Source organism: Ambystoma mexicanum, chromosome 1q (assembly GCF_040938575.1).
Source record: "Ambystoma mexicanum isolate Mex_15411 chromosome 1q, UKY_AmexF1_1, whole genome shotgun sequence".
Classification (NCBI taxonomy): Eukaryota; Metazoa; Chordata; class Amphibia; order Caudata; family Ambystomatidae; genus Ambystoma; species Ambystoma mexicanum.
In genome coordinates, this window is record NC_090922.1 from 109179862 (window position 1) to 109200569 (window position 20708).

The window sequence follows — 20708 nt, forward strand, 5'->3', positions numbered from 1 at the left end:
CCAGCTTGGCCTCAGCCAGTCCCGCCTTGACACGTGATTGGCTCTGCTTAGGGAGTTCCGGGAGGAAGTCCGCAATTTCCCGCCATAACCTTTGGTTAGCGGCAGCCAGCATGGCGTTGGCCTGATGCAGATGCAAGGACGCATTGGAATACAGCTTCTTTCTGTACATCTCTAAGATCTTCTCCTCCTTGCCTAGCAGCGTTGCAGAGGATGAGGACGATGGAGGCTTGGAGTCTCCAGCGATCACTGAGGAGTGTGGCTGATGATGGGTGGATAGCAAGAGTGTACCCACCTCCATCTGTCTGTAGTTTGCATCTAGGCATCGATTGACTGGCTGGACAGAGTGGGGTTTGAGCCAACCCTTTTTGACCAGGGAGACTACATCGGTCTGCAGTGGAATCCCCGTTTTCGCAGAGGGGCATCTCGTGAGGACTTACGCCAGGACCCCCTCTGCCGGCTGCTTGACCTCTGGTTGACGTAGTGCCAGGTACTCCGCTAACCCTTCCAGGCATTAAAGGATAGCCTTGGCTGTGGAGGGAGTGTCCGGGTCCACCTCCTCATCCGTATCCTGTGGGTCAGGGGGAGTGGCAGGAACCGGCGGCTGTGGTACTGGGGCCGGAGGCTGGTACGGAACTGCCTGAGGAATCGGCTGGGGGCCGGAGGCAGCGGCTGTGCCGGGGCCAGGGGCACCAGCGGAGCCGCCTAGGGGTGCTGGAAGCATTGGAGGGAGTACGTCCCTGATGGCATCCCCGAGGATAACCCCATCCGAGTGGACTTCATGAGCCCGAGGAACCTCTCAAAGAACCTGTCTTCACAGCCCATACGGATGCAGCGGGAACTTGCCCTGCGCAAATGAAGGATCAGCTGTGGGCCATGTAGCTGGTTGAGGCCAGTCCCACCTTGACACTCGTTCCTCGTCAAACTCCTGGAATGGCGCTGGACGGGTCTTGAGGTCGGCATGGTGGCCATTTTGTTCAGCTGCCTACCACGTGCCTGTGTCATGTTGCTTGGCTCGCTGGTCCCAGCCTCCTCCAGGATTCTTTCATGTGGATTGCGAGACATACCCCTCGGACATAATGCTGGTACAAGGGCGGAGCCCCTCGGGTGAAAACCCGGTACAAGAACCTTCTGTTCCCTCAACACTTTCACCGGGAGGATCCGAGGATCCCTCGGCCTGTAGGCCGGTATCTGGAACAGCCTCTGCGCACGTGCTGGTACGAGAACCTGAAAGGTCCCTCCTGCGCAGGGGAGTCCCTGGGGAGGAGTCTCCCTTCCGGGGTGCGATGGAAAACAGAGGCCCCACCTTGGGCCTGGATCAATGTTTCACAAAGTCCTTAAGGTCCTCTGGAGGCTACTTCTGGAAGAGCTCCCTCCACCTGACCAGTCTGTTCGTCAGAGACCTCGACGACAGGGCGTTGCACGCTGTACAAGCTTGCCAACTGTAGTCAGGCCCAAGGCTGCGTAGGCAGAGGGCATGGGGGGCTGAAGTTGGGAAGAGCCCGTTGCAGGATGGCCACCTGCTGAACCCTGTGGAAGGAGCGTGACAACCGAGGACAAAGTACCTGAATGATAAAAAGGGGTCGCACCCCTGCACGCCTCTACATTTAAAAGGGGAAGAAGGTTTTTTCTAGTGAAAAAGGTTCCGTCTGCCGTCCCTTGGAAGGGACGCCCATGCAGTATAGAGGAACGGGACGTAAGAGTAAGACTGCCACGATAGGCAGGCTTAAAGCATAGCATTTAATTGGGTGGTACTTTAGGAAAAGAAAGTGACAAACTGAGTGGTGTTACATCAAAAGGTATTCCAATTCAATTGTATTTCACATAAAGTTGCTCCAAGTATCAAACACATTCAGTACTATTTTCACCACAATACCAAATCAAACAGATTCTAAAGAGTGGGGGAGGGGAGCAGTAGAGTGGGGGTGTTCACAGGAAAATGACTACCCAATGTTGAAGTCCTCTATCTCATAACATACTGCTATTCAGGCTTGGTGTTCTGCTAATGATCACTGCCTTAATGCCAGTTAGACAAGATCCTTCTCATTGGGACACCTGCTCCCAGTTTCCCTCTCACTCTCTGCCCACCCTCCTTAGGACCCCCCCCCCATCCCTCACCCTCTTGTAAGGCTAAAAATCTCTGGGTCATTTTTGAGACTCCTCTCCTCCTGCTAACACATCACGGACCTCGCCAAAAGTCAATCTTTCACCTCCACCTCATCGGAGGCATTCTACCTTTTCTCACCTTTCCCGAGAAGCTCAACGTCTCTAGAGCTCTGGTTCTCTCTAGACTGGACGAGTGCAAGAGCCTCTTCCTCAACCTCGCCCTTTCCTCCCTTCGCGCTCTTCAACTAATCCAGAAGTCAGCCGCAAGACTTATCCACTGTTTCAAGCCCAGGGACCACATCTCTCTCTCTGGCCCTAAAATCCCCCCACTGGCTCCCAGTGACTGCAAGGATCAAATTCAAGATCCTCTGCATCATCCACAAGGCTTTCTGGGGTCTGGGACCGTGCTACATCCAACTTTATTTCCCCGGTCCTCCATCTCCAACTGTCTGCTGATCAGACGTTTTGCAAAGCAGAGAGTTGGGGGTAGATCTCTTTCTTCAGCAGGAGCTTCCCTCTGGAAATGTTTTCCCTGTCCCCATCAGTCTTGAGCCGGATCGCCTTAAGTTCCAGAAGCTTCAAGACTTTCCTTTTCTCCCCCTCCTTCGCTCTCCTCCTCCTGTGCTAACCTTCCCCCCTGCCGCTGCGACTGTTCCCTTAGGAGTCTTACTGGGGTCAGAACCTCCTCAAACAGTCTACACTAGCACACCATTCTCAGCACTTGCCCTCGGGCACCCCTCCCTGACCAGTCTTCCCTGGTCCACCCCGTCCCCGCACTAGCTGTCCTCGAACCCCTGGCTTCCCCCTGCACTTGCCTTGCTGGCTACCCTCAGCACTTGCCCAGTCCCTTGGGCAACTCCATCCCGCACTACCCCCCTCCCACTCTCCCTTACCCCTGCCCTGTCTTCCCCCTACACGTCTATCGCTGCACTTGCATGGTTCGAATGTCACAAGGCCTATTAGGACCGCTTATTTTTCTCCTCCTGCTCCCCCGTCTTGTGGCGCCTTGAAACACTTGTGTATAGGTACCATATAAATGCCCAATACATTTTTTAAAACCTAGCAACAATGGATTATGAGTGAGTTTAATGGGAGTTGCTGAACGATCCCATAAGAGTATACAAACAATGTCAAAGTAGGTTTTTGCAAGATTGACATTTCATGCTTTTCCAGGTACTGCAGAATTCTGAGGGTTTAGATAATTTTACATTATCAGATTTTCAATTTCAAAACCACTAGTCACATTGTCAAAAGTGTAAGAGTAACTTAAACATGCATTTCTTCCAGCACAGCCTCAAATTCTCAGATCTAATATGTCAGGTCACCTATATGTATATTACTTAATCGGCCAAAAGAGAACTAATGTGAAAGCAAAGGCAATACAACAATGTCAAAAGTAGAGGAAATCCATCATCGATCCTGAATAACCTAAGCACTTAGCAGCATTTGTTTCAGACCAATTTCAGATAGTACTAATATTAGCAAACAATGTTAAAAAATATGATCACATATTTTCGAATTAAAACAAATGACAATTTTCACTTAGTGTAAGAAAAGCCTCTCAAGCAATTCTACAAAATCGATGTATGTGCACAACACCTCTATCATCTACTTATTGCTATTTATTTGCACTATCCCCACCCAATATGACAAAAAAGCCACAAGCTCAACAGGTTAGTCTGTGTCCTGCAGAGGCCCAGGGTTTACTTCAATTGGCTCAGCAGCCACTCCACTGAAATTATCTACACAAATACCTTTATCCTTCTTAGCCTGTGCAGGCGTGGGAGATCGGGAACTGGCAGAGGAGATGGGACTGGCAAGGTCAGCGTACATGTCTTCCGAGTCAGCACTGCGGATGGAACTGCTACTGGAGGAGGCGCTAGAAACGGAGGAAACGCTGCTCACGCTCAGCGACCTGAAAAACACACCATACAGCTTATCCTTGTACTATACAGAAGGGTGGAGTGAGGAGGGTACTAGACAGCATGCAAATATTTATGGGGCTACAAAGGGGTTGACAAAACACTAACAGTTTACGACGCCAGGTTTGTCAGCGGTGACGTGCACTGAAGACATTTCAATAACTATTGAGAAGGAAAAACTACTTCTAAGTTGTACGTCATGTGTATCTTTGAATTTGTAAATTCTGGAGAAAAATGTGCAGGATTTGTAAATACAATAAATAGAAACTTTGTAAACCAATGAAAAACCATTTCATTTGCCTCTCTGAATTTACTGTTTTTCATTTCTGCCAATGTAACGCTCCAAAAAGTAGACCTGTGTTTAAAAAAAAAAAAATGACTGCAAGGGAAAATAAAGGAAGAAACTGATGAACATGAATGCAAAACAAAAAGGCAGATTTGCAAGCTGCCGCACTCAGAATGCACTGTATTGCTAGTAATTGCACTTTTTTCATGAAGTGTGTTAGGGGAGTTTTCCTAAAGTCCTACTGGTAGTAAGACTTAAATGATATATTTTATTTGTATTGCGCTCATACACAAGTGTTTCAGATGTGTGAATAAGCTATACCAGTGGTCTGTGGCGTGTAGCTCACTAGATTGCACCCCAACTATGTCCTCGAGACCTCAACTCCTGATTACATAAGTAAGGTTGGGGGAAGGGAATCGTCTATTAATTTAATGACTATACCCATGGCAGAATCAACTTTCCATTGTCTATATTGGGCTCTTCAACTAAATTTATGCATATTTTATAGAACTGCAAGTCTATACTCTGAGGAAGGGAAAGGAGAAATAGGTAAAGCAAAACAGACAGAATATACAATACAGACAGATTCAACTTTTATACATTAAACTAAACCCTTTAAGGTGGCATTTACAGGCTCCCAGTCTGCTTTTGCATTAGGACCTAGACAATGTCTGATGAAGGTATGCACACATTTCCATTTAGCCTTCTAAATCTCCGGGACTGTGATATTTATCAGTTGAGCATCAGTAGTGATTTGTCCCTTGGTAGAATGAGCTATGTGCCTCTCAGAAATTTAAATATTTGGACACCAAAACTATCCTTGTGGAAACGGATGGTTTATAAAATGGTAAACAAGTGTGAATAGCAAAACCAAAGAGGTGATGGCTGGAAGGTTTAGAATGAATCTTAACCACTGGCGTTGCTCTGGGCAACCCTCCAGACTACTGTTCTTCGCCTGCTAAACCATTACAGAAGGGAAAAGTCCATATACAAAAAAGGGGCAGTCCAGCCCGAACTGCTGGGTCACATCACTTCTGCACAAGACCACAAGCATCCCCAAACATGTTTCGCCCTTGTTGGGGCTCATCAGTGAGGAGTAGCTTGGGTCTCTATAGCCCCATCATTTACTAAATGTTTGAATTTTCTTCTGTTTAATTTGTAGCTGAAGGACCTCAAAATCTAATGTGTAAGGACCTTGCTGCTGGTGGGGAAGGGTTTGGAATGAAATAAGTTAATACATGGGTCTCATTTATATGACAATCTTACTACTTTCAGAAAGAGTTGTATTCTGAAGGGTATTTTTGGTTTGTAAAAACTGCTGCAAGATTAGTTAGTACACAAAGCCTGAATTTCACTCCTATCCAAAGTTATCACCACCACAATGGTCACTTTCCACGAATGCTACAAGTCAAATGTGTGCAAAGGTTCAAAAGGGAGACCAGACCTATCAATTTAGCTAAAACGATGAGGAGCTCCCAAGAAGACAAATGCCTTGTCATCAGCAAAAACATTTCTCTAATCCTTCCAAGAGGTCTTTGACGTCGATAAAAAATAAATGTAGGGAAGGATTTTCCCTTTAAGCTGCAATAACAGATACATTAACATTTAGGGAGACAACGTGTAGACCTAATTTAGCAAGATGAGGTAGCCCAGTTTCTTCTTGAAAAGGCAGGGTTTGAAATTGAGGGTGGGTGAGAGCAATTTAGCTCCTGTTTGTAGCCTAGAAGAGCCTTGCTAGCTTGGCACTGATCGTTAACAGGAGTTACTTTTGGCTCCTCATGCCAACTGATGCCAAACAAACACTTGTGAATATAACTATGTTTGGGACAATCTATAATTATCTATTAGGAAACATCTAAACAACAATTAAAGTAGAACGAGTCATACGTAATGGGCAAAAGTATTAGTTTGCAACTTATATGAAAATCGCATTTGCGGAAATGCTATATACTTGCTTGTTACCCAATGGTAGTTCCTGGTCAATGGTGCTGGACACCTAGGAGCTGCCTTTAGCTCCTAGAATCTTAATTTCGAACCCTGCAAGGTGTAGGTGTGTAGCTGTATCCATGCACCAGAGGCAGAACCCGTTGCAGAGAAGGACATCCAAAATGTTGGCAATAATATACCTTTATTAGGATAAATATATGATTTAAGGCATCAAAATGCACTCTTCAGGAAGGCATAAATACTGGTATATAGTAAGTACTGGGGAGGGGGTAGTGCTGGAACACAATTTGGTTCATTTTGGAGGGATTGGTTTGCACAACAGAAACCTGTGTGGTTCTTTGGCTAAGTGGATCAGAGCAGAGCATCACCACTAGGCTGGCCAATTAGGGGCAATCTGCATCATCACTTTCAAGGATTCAGTATGGCTTTTGGAATTGATTCTTAGGAAAATCATACAAAAAGACCTGTTTGTCTCCAGGCACACTGAGTCAAAGTCTTGTTCATTTGCAATTTCCGGCATAGCAAAAAACACTTTTGTCATTAATGACCCAACCGTGATCTTCTTGGAATAACCTGTTCAGATTACCCACTTGAAGCCATTTGATTCCTCACAGTTCTTTCATTGTAACTGGAAGGATCCTCACTCTGAGCCAGTCTTAGATGTTTTGAACATCCCTCAAGAGGAGCGTGGAAGTAATGCTCCTTCTTTGTTAAAGTACTAGATTGTAGTCATATTGTCAGTTCAGGTTAGGATGGGAACTGACCTTTATCGGCAAGGGTGAAGGCATTTAGAGCCAAATGAAATGCTCAGTTCAAGCAGGTTTGATACTTCCATTATTTCAATCCATTCACTTGGATTGCCAGATGACCCATGTGTTGTCCCCCACACCCTTCTACAGATACATTACCATAGTTTGTTGCATTGGGGGTTTTCAGAAAGTGAACTCCCAGAACCAAATTCCTGTCTCCACCACAAACTAAGAATTTTGCTCTCAGTCAGAGGGACGCATTCTCCTATCACCCATCTTATTAACCAATGTTCTGCCAAGCTTTCTACAAGTGGCATCATGTGCAGCCACACATTAGGTACAATATACCCCATGCTGGAGAAAGTGCAATAACTATTGCAGCAGCCACAAGCCACCCAGACTACTCTAGCCTCTCTTCTCCTGCATTCAAGCATAAACATTAAAAACCTGTCAGCTCAGGGAATCCTTTTCACAAACTTTGAACTATGTACTTGCAAAAGGAGATTGGTTGGTAAAGATGCAATAACATTAAAACTATGTACATATTAAAAAGAAAGCTTGGTGGTGATGCCATGGTGTGACATCACATTTAACACACCTTCTTCCCTTATGCACCCCACACAGGCTCACACACCATTCATCTCCCAATTCCTACGTCACATCCATCAGCTTTAATCAAACCTGTCAGCCCATACTTGCACCACTTCTCACCATTGACCAACCATACAGTGCTACCCAAATCTTCCTCCACTTTCAGAGGTCTCGAATACTTCATCAGACCAGTCTCAACTCTCCTTCCAAACCACACCTTTACTAACGTTCCTTTCAGCATTGCCCTCTCTCTGATACCATTTTTCCAGTCATACCTTTCCTTGAGCTTTAATTTGACCTTCCATAATTCTCCTTTTGACCACATCCTCTGCAACAACTAGCTTCTCACACCTATATGTGTTCATCCACCCTGGATGCAATTTTGAGATCTCAACAGCTCAAAAGGCGACACCGGCGTAACTTGATGCAGTGCCAGTCTGTACTGTACCACAATCTCGTCCAGTCGAAACAGCAATCCTCATCACATTGATTAACTTTCTATTAAATATTTCCACCAGAGCATTCCCTCCAGCACACACATTGGCGGGGACCTGGCATCAGTGCTGTTACGACATCCATCACATTATCGACATTCCCTCTATATCGTCATACATTCCCTGCAACCAGTATTCATTTTGAATGTTTTATGTCTTGCAAATTCCTAGGTGCCCTTCATGTGCAACCTTCATTACATTTTCTTTCAAATCTTCCGACCCCACCATCCAATCTCCTCTTACCAACATCCGCTTACCAACACTTCCTATCTACATTAAAATCATTTTTTGTTCTCTTATACACTTTCAATACATCTCCCAGCTCCTCCGACGGCCATTCTTTTTGCCCAAAATGTATCACAGTCTGATAAAGCTCATCTTCAGCCCATTGCGCATGCTAATTCTCTTCATCATCAACATGAAAAGTCACAAACAACTCTCCTTCCAATACACCTGTATCATCTTCATTGTCCTCAATGACATTGCGCGATAAGGCATCTGCAATCATATTCAGTTCTTTCTTAATGTGACTTACTTCAAAATCTAATCCTTGCATGCCTGTTATCCACTTTATTATTTTTAACATCTAAACCTTTCCTATTGAAGATGCCCACCAATGGCTTGTGATCCGTCACTATGAGGAACTTCCTACCCCATACAAAGTTTATACATTTTCCTATTCCCCGGACACATGCAAGAGCCTCCCTTTCAACTACAGAATAACATCGTTCTGAGTCTCTGCTGCATAAGCACACACTGCAACCCATTTTCCCTGGCATCCGTGTACAAGTGCGCGTTCCAATCCTCTTTGAACCCCTTCAACATCGGGGCACTGGACAGACTTATAACCTGTAATTCCTTGTGACATCTTTCACTTCACAGAAACCTTGCACCCCTTTTAACAAGTTCTCTGATAAATTTTTTACTAATTTTCCTTGCAATTCAACCAATCCCAAAAATGAAGACAACTCCGCCTTGTCCTTCGGCAGTTTCATTTGCTCGATTGCATGCACAGTAGCCATTTTAGGTATGATGCCTTGAGCCGACAATTCACGACTCAAAGACTGGACCTTGTTGAGTCTAAATTTAAACTTTGCCATTAACCTAGTCAAACCAGCTTCGCATAAGCTTCAGAAAACCATGCGTTATCCGGTTCTGAATCTTTTCACCACACCATTATGTCGTCATGATAGCAACGAAATCCATCAAGAACCTGAAACAGTTCACTCATCACCCTTTGAAATACACTTGAAGTTGATATTAGCCAAATGACATCCTCCTACACTGGCATAGACCAAACAGCATAATAAAAGATGTCAACTTCAGAGATGTGGGATGCAGGCCAATCGGATGTTGTGCTGCTCTTAAAATCTATTGTGAAAAATATCCATGCAGTTTCTGCCAGCAAATTGCCCATCTTCGGCAGCGGAAATCTGTCCGGTACCACACACTTATTCAAAGCCCAGAGGTCTGTACTTAATCTCACACTTCCATTTGGTTTTCTCACTGACACAATGGGACTTACCCACTCTGCTGCTTCAGCCTCCTCTATGATGCCCTCGCCTAGCATTCTCTTGAGCTCCATTTCTATGTCTGCCCTTAAAGCATAATGTATTGTCCTAGCCTTGGCGCCAACTGGCATAGCTCCTGGCTTCAATGTTATAAGATGTACAAATCCCTTCAAACATCCAGTCAATTCCTCAAATATGCTAGGATACCACTGTCTCATGTCCAATTCTCCACGATGCACATTACTCACCTCCTCACAACTTGTTTGTACTACCAACAACTGCAATAGATGTTCGGGATCCAATCTTATTCCCAAATCAACCCACATGCCCCATTGAATCCAAACTGTGCCCAAAATCCGACCGGTTATATCAATAAGCACCTCTCCAAACGCGTGTGCCATCACAGTGGCTTCTTGCAGATCACAATTACATTTATTTTTCCATGTGCCGTGTTCATGAAGGTATGCTCCGCCACACTCAATTAGTAGCTTCACAGATACTTTGTTTACCTCTGTCAGCATGAGGTTTTATTCTTTTTGGCCTTGCATCCACCGCATTCACCACGCACGTCTCATCTTCCTCCTCATTACAGTCATACCAATAACCCATGTCCTCCTGAACACATTTCACACTTCCAAACTTGGCCAACGGCCAAATGCCCTTTCCTTCCACATTTCCTACAAATTACATGTTGAGCAAAACGCTGCTTATCGTTGGCCAAATGGTCACCCTTTTCACAGTGAGAACACTTTTTTGCATGCAGTTTTCCATCAAACCTTTGCTTTGTTTCCATCTTTTTCTTTGAAGAAGTCCTCCCCTCTTTCTGTCTTTGATCCTCATGAATTTTTAACAGCTCTATCTGGTTTGCACTTGATCCTGCTGACTTCACTGCTTCAGCATCAAGTTCTTTGACGCTAGTCTTGGTGTCTCTTCCAACATTTTTGCAATTTCTATCACTCCTCCAAAGAGATATCCACGCCATAACCCTTCTCTCACTTTGTCATTGCTACATCATATCATCAATTAGTCTCTTAGGCGTTCATGCCTGCAGTTTTGAAAATCACATTTAATGCCTAAACCGCAAAGGGTAGTTATAAACCCTTCAATGGACTCATTCTGTCTCTGGTCCCGAATGGCGAAGTTGTACCTGGCTAAAAACGTGTTCTCTTTGATGGTGAAATGCTTAACCAACTTTGCTAAGGTTATTTCGAAAGCACTCAACCCCTCAGCATCAGTGGCTGGCAAATAAGGCACTTTTCTATATATGGCTTGGCCTAAAGAATAATAGACGAAGGAGTCTTTTCTGTCTGAAGTGAAGTTGGCCCCATAAAACCCTTCCTTCCAATCACACCAAGTGGCTCACCTGCTGTAGGTAAGAACAAAGGTGGTCCTGTTATGTTCATGATTCCACTAGCAGCAGTCCGGTATTCTCACCCCTTTGACAGCCCTCAGTAAATAACTTTTCAGCAGCACCTGGCTCCTGAAATGGCCACAAATAGTTTTTCAGAGCGACGCCAGTCTTCAAGATGGCTGCCTGTTAGGCAAGATTGTATGCAGTACCCTGTCGGAGACTGCACCAACCTTGTCCTCTTGGCAATAGTTAATGCAACCCTTGGTATGAGCATGTACTACACAAGTTGGTAGAGTGACTGAGCAGCCAGGCTCATCTCAAGAGGGGTCAATATGAGCTGTAGCTTTGTAACGCAGAGTTTTACAGCTACAGTTATTCAAATAAACACTTGCACACAAGGTTTCTTTATTAAACAATTATTCATTTATTTAACATTCAGTTGAATAAGCCTTCTTTAGAAGGGAGCAAAACATCCAACACCAAAGAACAAGTTACTTTCTTACCTGGTAACGTTCTTTCGATGGGATGGTCCGACGACGTATTCCATATCTATGACATGTAATCACCACAGCTGTGCTGCTTCGGAATTTTTTTTCGGCGTCTGCGTCCTACGTCGATGCGCCGTCGTCGAGGACCCCCCCCGACGTCAGACGTCATCCGATGTGATAAGTAGGACGCACGACGCCCGTATCCTCAGTTGTAGTTTTTTCCCCCAGAACGTGTGACATTAGTCAACTGCCAGTCAGACACAAAGCCTTGCGGAACGTAAGCTGCAATCGCAAAAGAAATTCTGCAGCGGGGAAGGCAGGGCGGGAGCGATATGGAATACGTCGTCGGACCATCCCATCGAAATAACGTTACCAAGTAAGAAAGTAACTTGTTCTTTGAGGGGATTGGGTCCTCCGACGTATTCCATATCTATGACAGACTCCCAAAGCAGTACCAGAGCAAGGAGGAGGGAACGAATTTAGAATCAAAATTTAGAATAACCAATCAAATAGCAGAGTAAAGGACCGCTTTGCCAAAGGCCAGATCCTGTCCTCGGATGGAATCGAGGGAATAGTGACGTACAAATGTATGTACTGAAGCCCAGGTGGCTGCATCACAGATGTTGCGAATAGGCACACCCCTCTGCAGGGCAGTAGATGCAGCCACACCCCTGGTAGAATGGGCCCGCAAGCCAGCCGGTGGGTCCTTACCCGCCAGGCGGTAACACTCCGAGATGGCTAAAATAATCCAGCGAGACAAAGTCTGTTTCGTCACAGCTTGCCCCAAACGCCTTCCAGCGTAACCAATAAAGAGTTCATCGTCCACTCTGACCCGGGACATGAGTGAAACATAAAAGCTTAAAGCTCTCCTAGGATCAAGCCTATGGAGCCTCTCCTCTTCCTTACCAGGATGCGGAGGATAGAATGCCGGAAGAACAACCTTCTGGGCCAAATGAAATTCCGTCACTACCTTCGGAAGAAAAGAAGGACGAACTCTAAGGACAACCCTGTCCTTGTGAAATACAGTGAAGGGTGGCTTAACTGAAAGTGCCTGTAACTCACTCACTCTGCGAGCGGAAGTAACCGCAACTAAAAACACAGTTTTCAGAGTTAACAGCCTCAAAGGGCAAGAATGTAAAGGCTCAAACGGAGCACCCATAAGAAACTTAAGAACAAGGTTTAAATCCCAACCGGGCACCAGGAAAGGTGACGGAGGGAACACATTAGTGAGCCCTTTCAGAAACTGTGAAATTAAAGGGATTTTAAAGTAAGAACACTCTTCAGACGAGCGCTTAAAGATGGACAGCGCCGCCAGGTAACCTTTAATGGTACCCACTTGCAAGACCCTGTGGGCCAAAGAAAGTAAAAAGGACAGAACCATGGGGATGTCACATGCAAAAGGATCCACATTCTGAACTCTGCACCAGTCGCAGAACTTACGGCAACGGTACAGAGACTTTGTTGCTGGCCTTCGGGCCGAAAGCAACACCTACATCACGTCTTCAGGGAGGTCCCAATTCTTATACCTCAACCTTTCAGAAGCCAAGCGTGAAGGTTGAGGGATCTGACCTCTGGATGGAGAACCTGACCCCCCTCCCGTGAGAGCAGATCGTCTCGGTAGGGAAGACGACGTGGAGGGCAGATGGACAAGTCGAGAAGGTCCGGGTACCACGTCCTCCGAGCCCACGCCGGAGCAATGAGGATCATCCGGGAACCGAACTTCCGCAACCTCCGCAGCACTTGCTTGATGACGGGGACTGGAGGAAATGCGTACAGCAGCGGGAATGACCACTCCACCACAAACGCGTCTCCTAAGGCTCCTTTTGGAGGAGATTCCCACGAGCAAAACCTTTCGCACTTCCGGTTGACACTGGAGGCGAAGAGATCCACTTGAGGGGTCCCCCAAAGGGCGAAGATCTCCAGGAGAATCTCCTGAGCCAACTCCCGCTCGTGAGAGATCGCGCTCTGCCTGCTCAGAGCTTCCGCCGTCACGTTTTCGCCTCCGGCCAGATGAACTGCCGAGATCGAAACTTCCTGCTGGATGGCCCAGAACTCGAGCTGCATCGCCTCCCTGCATAGAAAAAGTGACCCTGCCTCCCCCTTTTTGTTGAGGTAGTGCATGGCCACTGTGTTGTCCGTCAGGATCAGGACACTCTTTCCTCGCACAGTCGGCAGAAAAGCCTTCAGGGCTAGCCCGACGGCCCTCAGCTCCAACAGATTGATATGGAGTCTGGACTCCGACGGAGACCAACGACCGCTGACTGTCAGCCCGTTGGCATGAGCTCCCCATCCCGTGAGGGATGCATCCGTCACGATCGTTACCTCCGGCCAGGGAGGCCAAAATGGAGCCCCCTTCATCAAGTTGCCTTCGACGGCCCACCAGAGAAGGTCCCAGGCGACCGAGGGCGGCACCTGAACCAGGTCCGACATCCTGCCGGAGGACTGCGACCATTGCGTCTTGAGTGCCCACTGCAAAGATCTCATCCGCAGGCGAGCCTCTGGCACCAGAAGAATGCAGGATGCCATGAGGCCGAGCAACCTCAAGAACTCGAACGCTGGGAGCGTCTGGGCATGCTGAAACTTGTGCACCATCTGCTGAATGTGAAGAGCCCTCACCTGGGGAGGAAAACACTGCCCCAGGGAAGTGTCGAGCACTGCTCCGATGTACTGGAGCCACTGTGTTGGCGTCAAATGGGACTTCTTCAAATTGAGGGAGAAGCCCAGCCTGTGAAGGGAGTGGCAGGTGACGGACAGATGATCCAGGACTTGCTCGGGAGAGCTCCCCCTGATCAACCAATCGTCCAGGTAGGGGTAGACGTGAAACCCCCCTTGCCTGAGATGCGCTGCCACCACCACCATGAGCTTGGTGAAAACCCTCGGGGCGGAGGTCAATCCGAACGGCAGGACCCGAAACTGAAAGTGCGAGTCGCCAACCGCGAACCTCAGGTACTTCTTGTGCTTGGGATGGATCGGCACATGGAAGTAAGCATCCTTGAGGTCGAGTGACACCAACCAGTCCTGAAGTTGAAGGGCCTGGAGGACTTGAGAGAATGTAACCATCTTGAACTTGTCCTTCCTGAGGAGTTTGTTCAAACCGCGCAAGTCCATGATGGGTCTCAATCCCCCGTCTTTCTTCGAAATCAAAAAATAAGGGGAATACCATCCCTTGTTCCTCTCCGCTACAGGCACCAGTTCTATGGCGCCTTTCTCCAGCAGGGCTTGAATTTCCTGCGCAAGGAGCGGATCCGGACTCTGCAAAGAGAGGTTCCCCAGTGGATTGTCGTGAGGCCTGTGCCGAAAGGGAAGACAGTAGCCGTGGGTTATGATCTCCAGAACCCACACATCTGAAGTAATGGCTTGCCACTCTACAAGATGCTGCGCCAGCCTTCCCCCAACCGGCGAACCATGGGACATGGCCTCATGACTGAGTGGGAGCGGCTGCGGCGTTACCTGAGGGCAAAGAGGCAACTGCCCGAGCGGCCTTGGCACCACGGGTACCCTTTCATCCACCTCTGGTACCCCTGCGTTGGCCTCTTTGACTGCCAGCTCCTCTCGCTTTACTGAAGGACGAGTAATGGTGAAAGGAACCACCCCTCCACTGCTGTCCCCTAGGACGAAAAGGCGGAGGTTGGCGAACTGCAGCGCCCAACGAGTTCGCTGCAGCTTTTGAGGTCTGCAACCTCTCAAGGCTCTCGTCAGCCTTACTGCCAAAAAGGTGTTCACCGTCAAAGGGCATGTTGAGGAGCCGGGACTGCACATCAGGAGCAAACCCCGACTTCCGCAACCACGCAAACCTGCGTATCACGGTGCTCGCCGCCATGGACCTACTGACAAATTCAGCTAAGTCCAAGCCCGACTGAACGGACTCACACATGGCATCCTTACCATCCTGGACCATAGCAAGGAAACCAACCCGTTCGTCCCCTTCGGGAATATGTTCAGCCGCTAACGCAACACAGTTCCACAGAGTGTGTGTGAAACGAGACAAGGCACAAATGGAGTTGGCCGCCTGAAGCGCCATACCACCAGAAGAAAACACTTTCTTCGCCCAGCCATCAAAACGTTTATCGTCCCAATCAGGAGGGTTGGTAGGGTACGACGCCTGCTTTGCCGGGGCCGTGGCCGCCTGCACCACCAAACTCTCCGGAGTGGGGTGCCTGGTCAAGTAGCAGGGGTCGCTACTGGCTGGACGGTATTTTCGCGACAAGGATCTGCCCACCGCCGGGAGACTCTCCGGAGCAGTCCAAGCCGCCGCCACCCTTCTCTGTAAAGCCATATGGAACGGCAGTACCGGGTCAGTTGGGGGACCAACATCAAGGAAGTCCGTCAGATCATCCTGCACAAACTCCCCTGGGGGAGCAGGCCATCCCAAGTACTCAGAAACCCTAGCCATAAGGCGCTGGTACGAGGAATCGGCATGAGAGCCAGGCTCAGGCCTACAAAACTCCACCTCCGGAGAGGTGTCCAGTCCGCTGGCATCATGCAGTGACTGCCTCAAATCGTCAAACTGACTATGGCCCGAGACAATTTCATCTGGAACCTGACTAGGAACCAGGCCATCAGAATCCTCATCCACCTCTGAAATATATTCCAGGTGGCGAAAAGAAGGCACCCGAGAGTGCTTGCTCTTAACCAGAGCCTTCCTAGGGAGTTCCCCCCCGTGCCACAGGGTACCTCCGACACGAAAGGCGTTGAGCGAATCGGCGCCGACGTCGAGAGAACAGGGATCGGCGTCGAGGAAATCGGCGTCGACGTCGGATGCAGCGCCGCCAGCATCGGCGGCGGCGTCATCGACACAGCCCTCGAAGCCGGAGCCCCGAGCGTGTCCCTCGACGACCTGAGCGTCGACTGCTTTCTCAGAGCCGGAGCCTCGAGAAAGCCTGTCGACGCCCTCGACGCCTCAGACGTCGATGTCTTCCTCGAAGACCTCACAGGTGCACATGGTCTCAAACGCGTCGAGGACCGGGACCTGGAACGGGTACGTCGAGAACGAGTCTCCTTGTCCGAACGGGACCTCTCCCGTGACTCGGGCCGACCACTCTTGCGAGCGGTGTCTCTCGACCTCTCACGACCGACCCCACTCGGGGGCGCGGACGGCTTAGTACCCCACGACTCAAGAATCGCCAGTATTTTCTTCCCGAAGGAAGCCCATTCCTCTGGCGTCGCACGGCTGGTGGGGTAAGCGACGTGCCGGGCAGAGTCCTCCGAAGAGGACCTGGAAGACGACCGGTGTCGGCGCTTCCGAGAATGCCTCGAAGAGGCTGAGGAGTGGCGAGACCGACTCCTAGAAGGAGACCCACAAGACTTCCGACGATGATGCGGAGAGTCACCCCTCGAATCATCCGTCGAAAGCCCCGCAGACTTCGACTTCCGGGGCTTGGACACCCGACCTACCGACAACAACTTCTTACGTTCGCGTAAGGCTTTGGACGTGAGCGACTGGAAGACGAAGTAGAAGACATCTTCACATGAAGGATTTTCACAAAACGAACAGGTTCGAAGAAGCGAACTCCAAAGAGTCGAGGCGTTAACCGAGATTCACGAAGCAACTCGTTCGCGGAAAAAACGGAACTGAGGCTACAGGCGTCGTGCGTCCTACTTATCACATCGGATGACGTCGGAGGAGGTCCTCGATGACGGCGCATCGACGCAGACGCTGTAAAAAAGTTTCCGAAGCAGCACAGCTGTGGTGATTACATGTCATAGATATGGAATACTTTGGAGGACCCAATCCCCTCGAAAATATACTTCAATTACACACTCTTAGTTTCTCTAAATCAGCTGATACCCATTGGGGATGGCACACAGACACTTCCTACACCCTCAGGTGACTTAAATAGCTAGGACACTGTGAACATTGATTAATCACTGGTACATTTAGAGCAATACTGAGATTTAGGGTAAAAAGGTAAAGTTGAAAGAATAAGACAATGGTCAACAAATATTTCTTAAGCAGTTAAGTACTTTTGAACCCCTGATGCAAAGTAAATTAACCCTTTCCCGACCTCACAAGTTAAATTAGCCAGGGCAGCCAATGTTAGTTGAGCAAAAAGTCTAGGTGAGCTGAAGTACTTCTTGTAGGTAGGTAAAAAGTCTTGTACAAAGATTTAGAAGTCTTTGTAGAAAAGGAAATCTCTGAAGGGGCACAAGTTGTGAGGCTTGTGGGACACAAAGCTGCAAGCAACTCTGCAATGGCAACCAAGATAAGTCTCAACTGAGAGCTAGTATGGCTACACAACAAGAGGTAAGTCCCCTTAGTTTTACAGTACCTTTAGTTAGAAGGAATTGGTTCCAGCTGTCTTATGTTCCTGTGTAGGTCTGCAGATCCTGTTTCTGGGCTTTAGTTGTGGGGACAAGAGGGAGGACGTCTGGGGACTAGGTCAGCGGCAGCAATGGGCAAACTTCAGATCAGCAGCACTTCGTGGTTTCAGCTCCTCGCGACTCTCTCAAATCGCACCAATGCGGTTCTTGGATACCTTTGAGGACTTTCCTTGCATCTGGGGTCCAGTACTTTGTTGAGGTGGCTCAGGCTTGGTCAGTCCTGCTTCCTGGGAGTCCGGAGGATCTTCCTAGAGTTTGGGTTCGACTTAAAAGCGATGCACTCAATCTGGTGTTCCTCTCTCTGGCAATCGGTTCCTACAGCAGCAATGGAAGCACCGCCAGCTCCGAGAGGATGTCCAGACGAGTTCACTTTGGGGTGGATTGGTCCCACCAACCCAAGGGGAGACGTCGTCCTTGCAGGGCTTCTCTAGTCTAGGCGAATATGGAGCTTCAGCACAGCAGCAGGGCTTCACCGGGCAAACCAACAGTCCAGGAGTTGCAGCAGGCGTCTCTTCCAAGTTCATCTTTGGATTCCTTCGTCCAGTGGTCGACTCTGCCTTCCAAGCAAAAAACCTCACCTTTTATGCAGGTTTCTCCCATTCATCTGCAACCTAGCTGTCACTCACACAGCAGGGTGGCTGTCCATCAAGGACAGCCAGCTGGCCAATCACCTTTGGATGCATTCCTGTAACCAAGGGGATTAAGACAGGGAGTATCGGCCACCTCCCTCACTGCCAGAGGTGGGCTTCACCAGTGAATCCTGCCAAAGAAAGAACGAACAACGGGACCAAACCTGATTTGGCGCGCAGAGTAACTCAAGTAGGACCTTTACAACATGAAATGGCAAAAAAAGAAGACCGGGCCATTTTGACAAAATGGGCACCCGTGGGTGGTTTACTGTACCTGCAATTGCAGCCCGCGGTAAAAACACTCAATGGTAGTAAAAAGTAAACCATTGCCACCAGCCAATAATTGTAGAAAGGGTAACAAAATGCTACATGAGAAACAAGACAAAGGGGATAATAATTAACCTCTCCAGCACTAAGATAGTGTGTGCTTGGTCTAGAAAGGTACAAAATTTAAGTAAAGTCAATTTCACTTCACTGCTCTTGGAAACAGTCGTTTTACCAAAAGGTGGTATTTACACCTTTTGGGAAATCTAAGAGACTTCCCTGTGCCACTGCACTGAAGGTGCTGTTTGACACAATGCGAAAAGATGATGCCTATGGAGTTTGTCAGACTCCAAAGTCACAAGAAACACAAGAGTCCAAATCACAGAAAAACACATGAGTGGGGAAAAAGGTCTCACTCTCTCCAGGTTAGAAATTAAAAGTCCTAAAGCCCAGCAAAAAGAGCTAGCGGTCAGGTAGAAGGGGATTAGTACATTTCTGAGAATTTGCCCCAACACTGCCACATGGGCCAATAATCAGCCTGTTCCCAAGATGGCCACCTCGTCTCTGTGTAGGAGAATGTCCTACATGTCACCTGACCCCAAGATGGCACCCAAAATCGTAACAGTAAACAGGCACCAAAGTCATAAACAGTGCCTAAATCGTTGCTGCACCTCCTTCTACCTTGCTGCATCTCCTCAATCTGCTTTCCAGATGGTACAATCAGCATCATCGCACTACGCTACATCACCAGGAGTAGGCAAAGCACAGCACTGCAATTGTGGGTTCTCCCTACATCCGGGATGATCCGACAGGACCACCACAGGTAAGGCACAGCAGCGCGATCACGGCTTTAGCAATAACCAAACTTATTTATTCCATTCATTTAAGCAGGTTTATTGCAGCAGCCCCAAGCCATCCAGACTTCCCCAGCCTCCCACTTCTGCATTCAAGCATAAACATTCTAAACTCAGGGAATCCTTTTCAGAATTTGGAACTATGTACATACCTAAAGAATGTAGGCTGGTAAAGATGCATGAGAATATTAAAAACGTGTACATATTAAAAAGAAACAACTCTGATGATGCCATGGTTTGACATCACACACCAGGGGGCAATTTTTTGTGCTCAGTACTGCCCTCTTGAAAATAAATGTTCTGCAGTGGTTAAAGCATTGATTGCAATTCATTTGCTTTCAGGCCAAATTCCGATGAAGTGCAATATCTTTTAAAAGGTCCCGAGTTCTTTGTGCAGGGTTGGCAATAATGAGCCAATCGAAGTAAGTATAACAGCATTCATTTGTGTACTTTCCTCACGTGAGCAGCTTCCATGTTACAAATTTTGAGAACAGGCTTTGGGACGGATTTAAGACAAACAGAAGCAATGTGGTGGTAAACATGAGGAGACACCAGCAATTGTGGACCAATGGGATGCGGAAGTATTGAACCTGCAGGACTACTGAAAGTATCCATCACTCATCGTCAAGTGAAGATAAATGTAGGAAACGCCGACAATACTAAAATGTTCTCTCCATCTCAACTGCTCTTTAGCGTTCCGTTGGATTAAAAAGCAACATGAGTACATTCCCATACTCCATTGAACTTTTGGGTCTTTTTCTTTGGTGCCTTTTGACGAACCGTTATTTACCGATCCATTAAGTCCATGCATTGAGACTGCCTATTGGGGCAAAAGATTGGGTCAGACTGTCAGTCAGTCAGGATTTAAATGCATCAAAATTACTTCTCTGCACAACACAGAGCTCCCAATTGAGTTTAATGAGGTTTGGACAGGTTAGAAAATGGTTTTGAACAAGTGCCATGAGTATGCAAAGCTGTGGATTCTGCGCCTGCTATGCAGTCTCGATTTAAAAAAGTGAGACCAAAACTTGTCTAGGCCAAAACCAACCCTAAAGGAGTAGTCCAGTACAGTGCAAACTGCTAGGACCCAGATCTTCCTCACTAGGTCATAAGCAATTATGACCTAGTGGGGAAGATCTGGGACCTAGCAGTTTGCACTGGACTGCTGCTTTAGAGGTGGTTTAAATCCAGGTATGCA

General features: G+C 47.8%; 1 protein-coding gene across 3 annotated transcripts in view; it reads right to left on the bottom strand.

Moving 5' to 3' along the window:
- The window catches only part of ZC3H18 (zinc finger CCCH-type containing 18), a 1042429-nt gene that overhangs the window by 108126 nt on the left and 913595 nt on the right, over positions 1–20708 (bottom strand). For all 3 annotated transcript variants that reach the window (XM_069636029.1, XM_069636019.1, XM_069636037.1), the window contains exon 14: positions 3858–4018. In XM_069636029.1, the coding sequence (XP_069492130.1) occupies positions 3858–4018 (161 nt within the window). The remainder of the gene's footprint in view (positions 1–3857; positions 4019–20708) is intronic.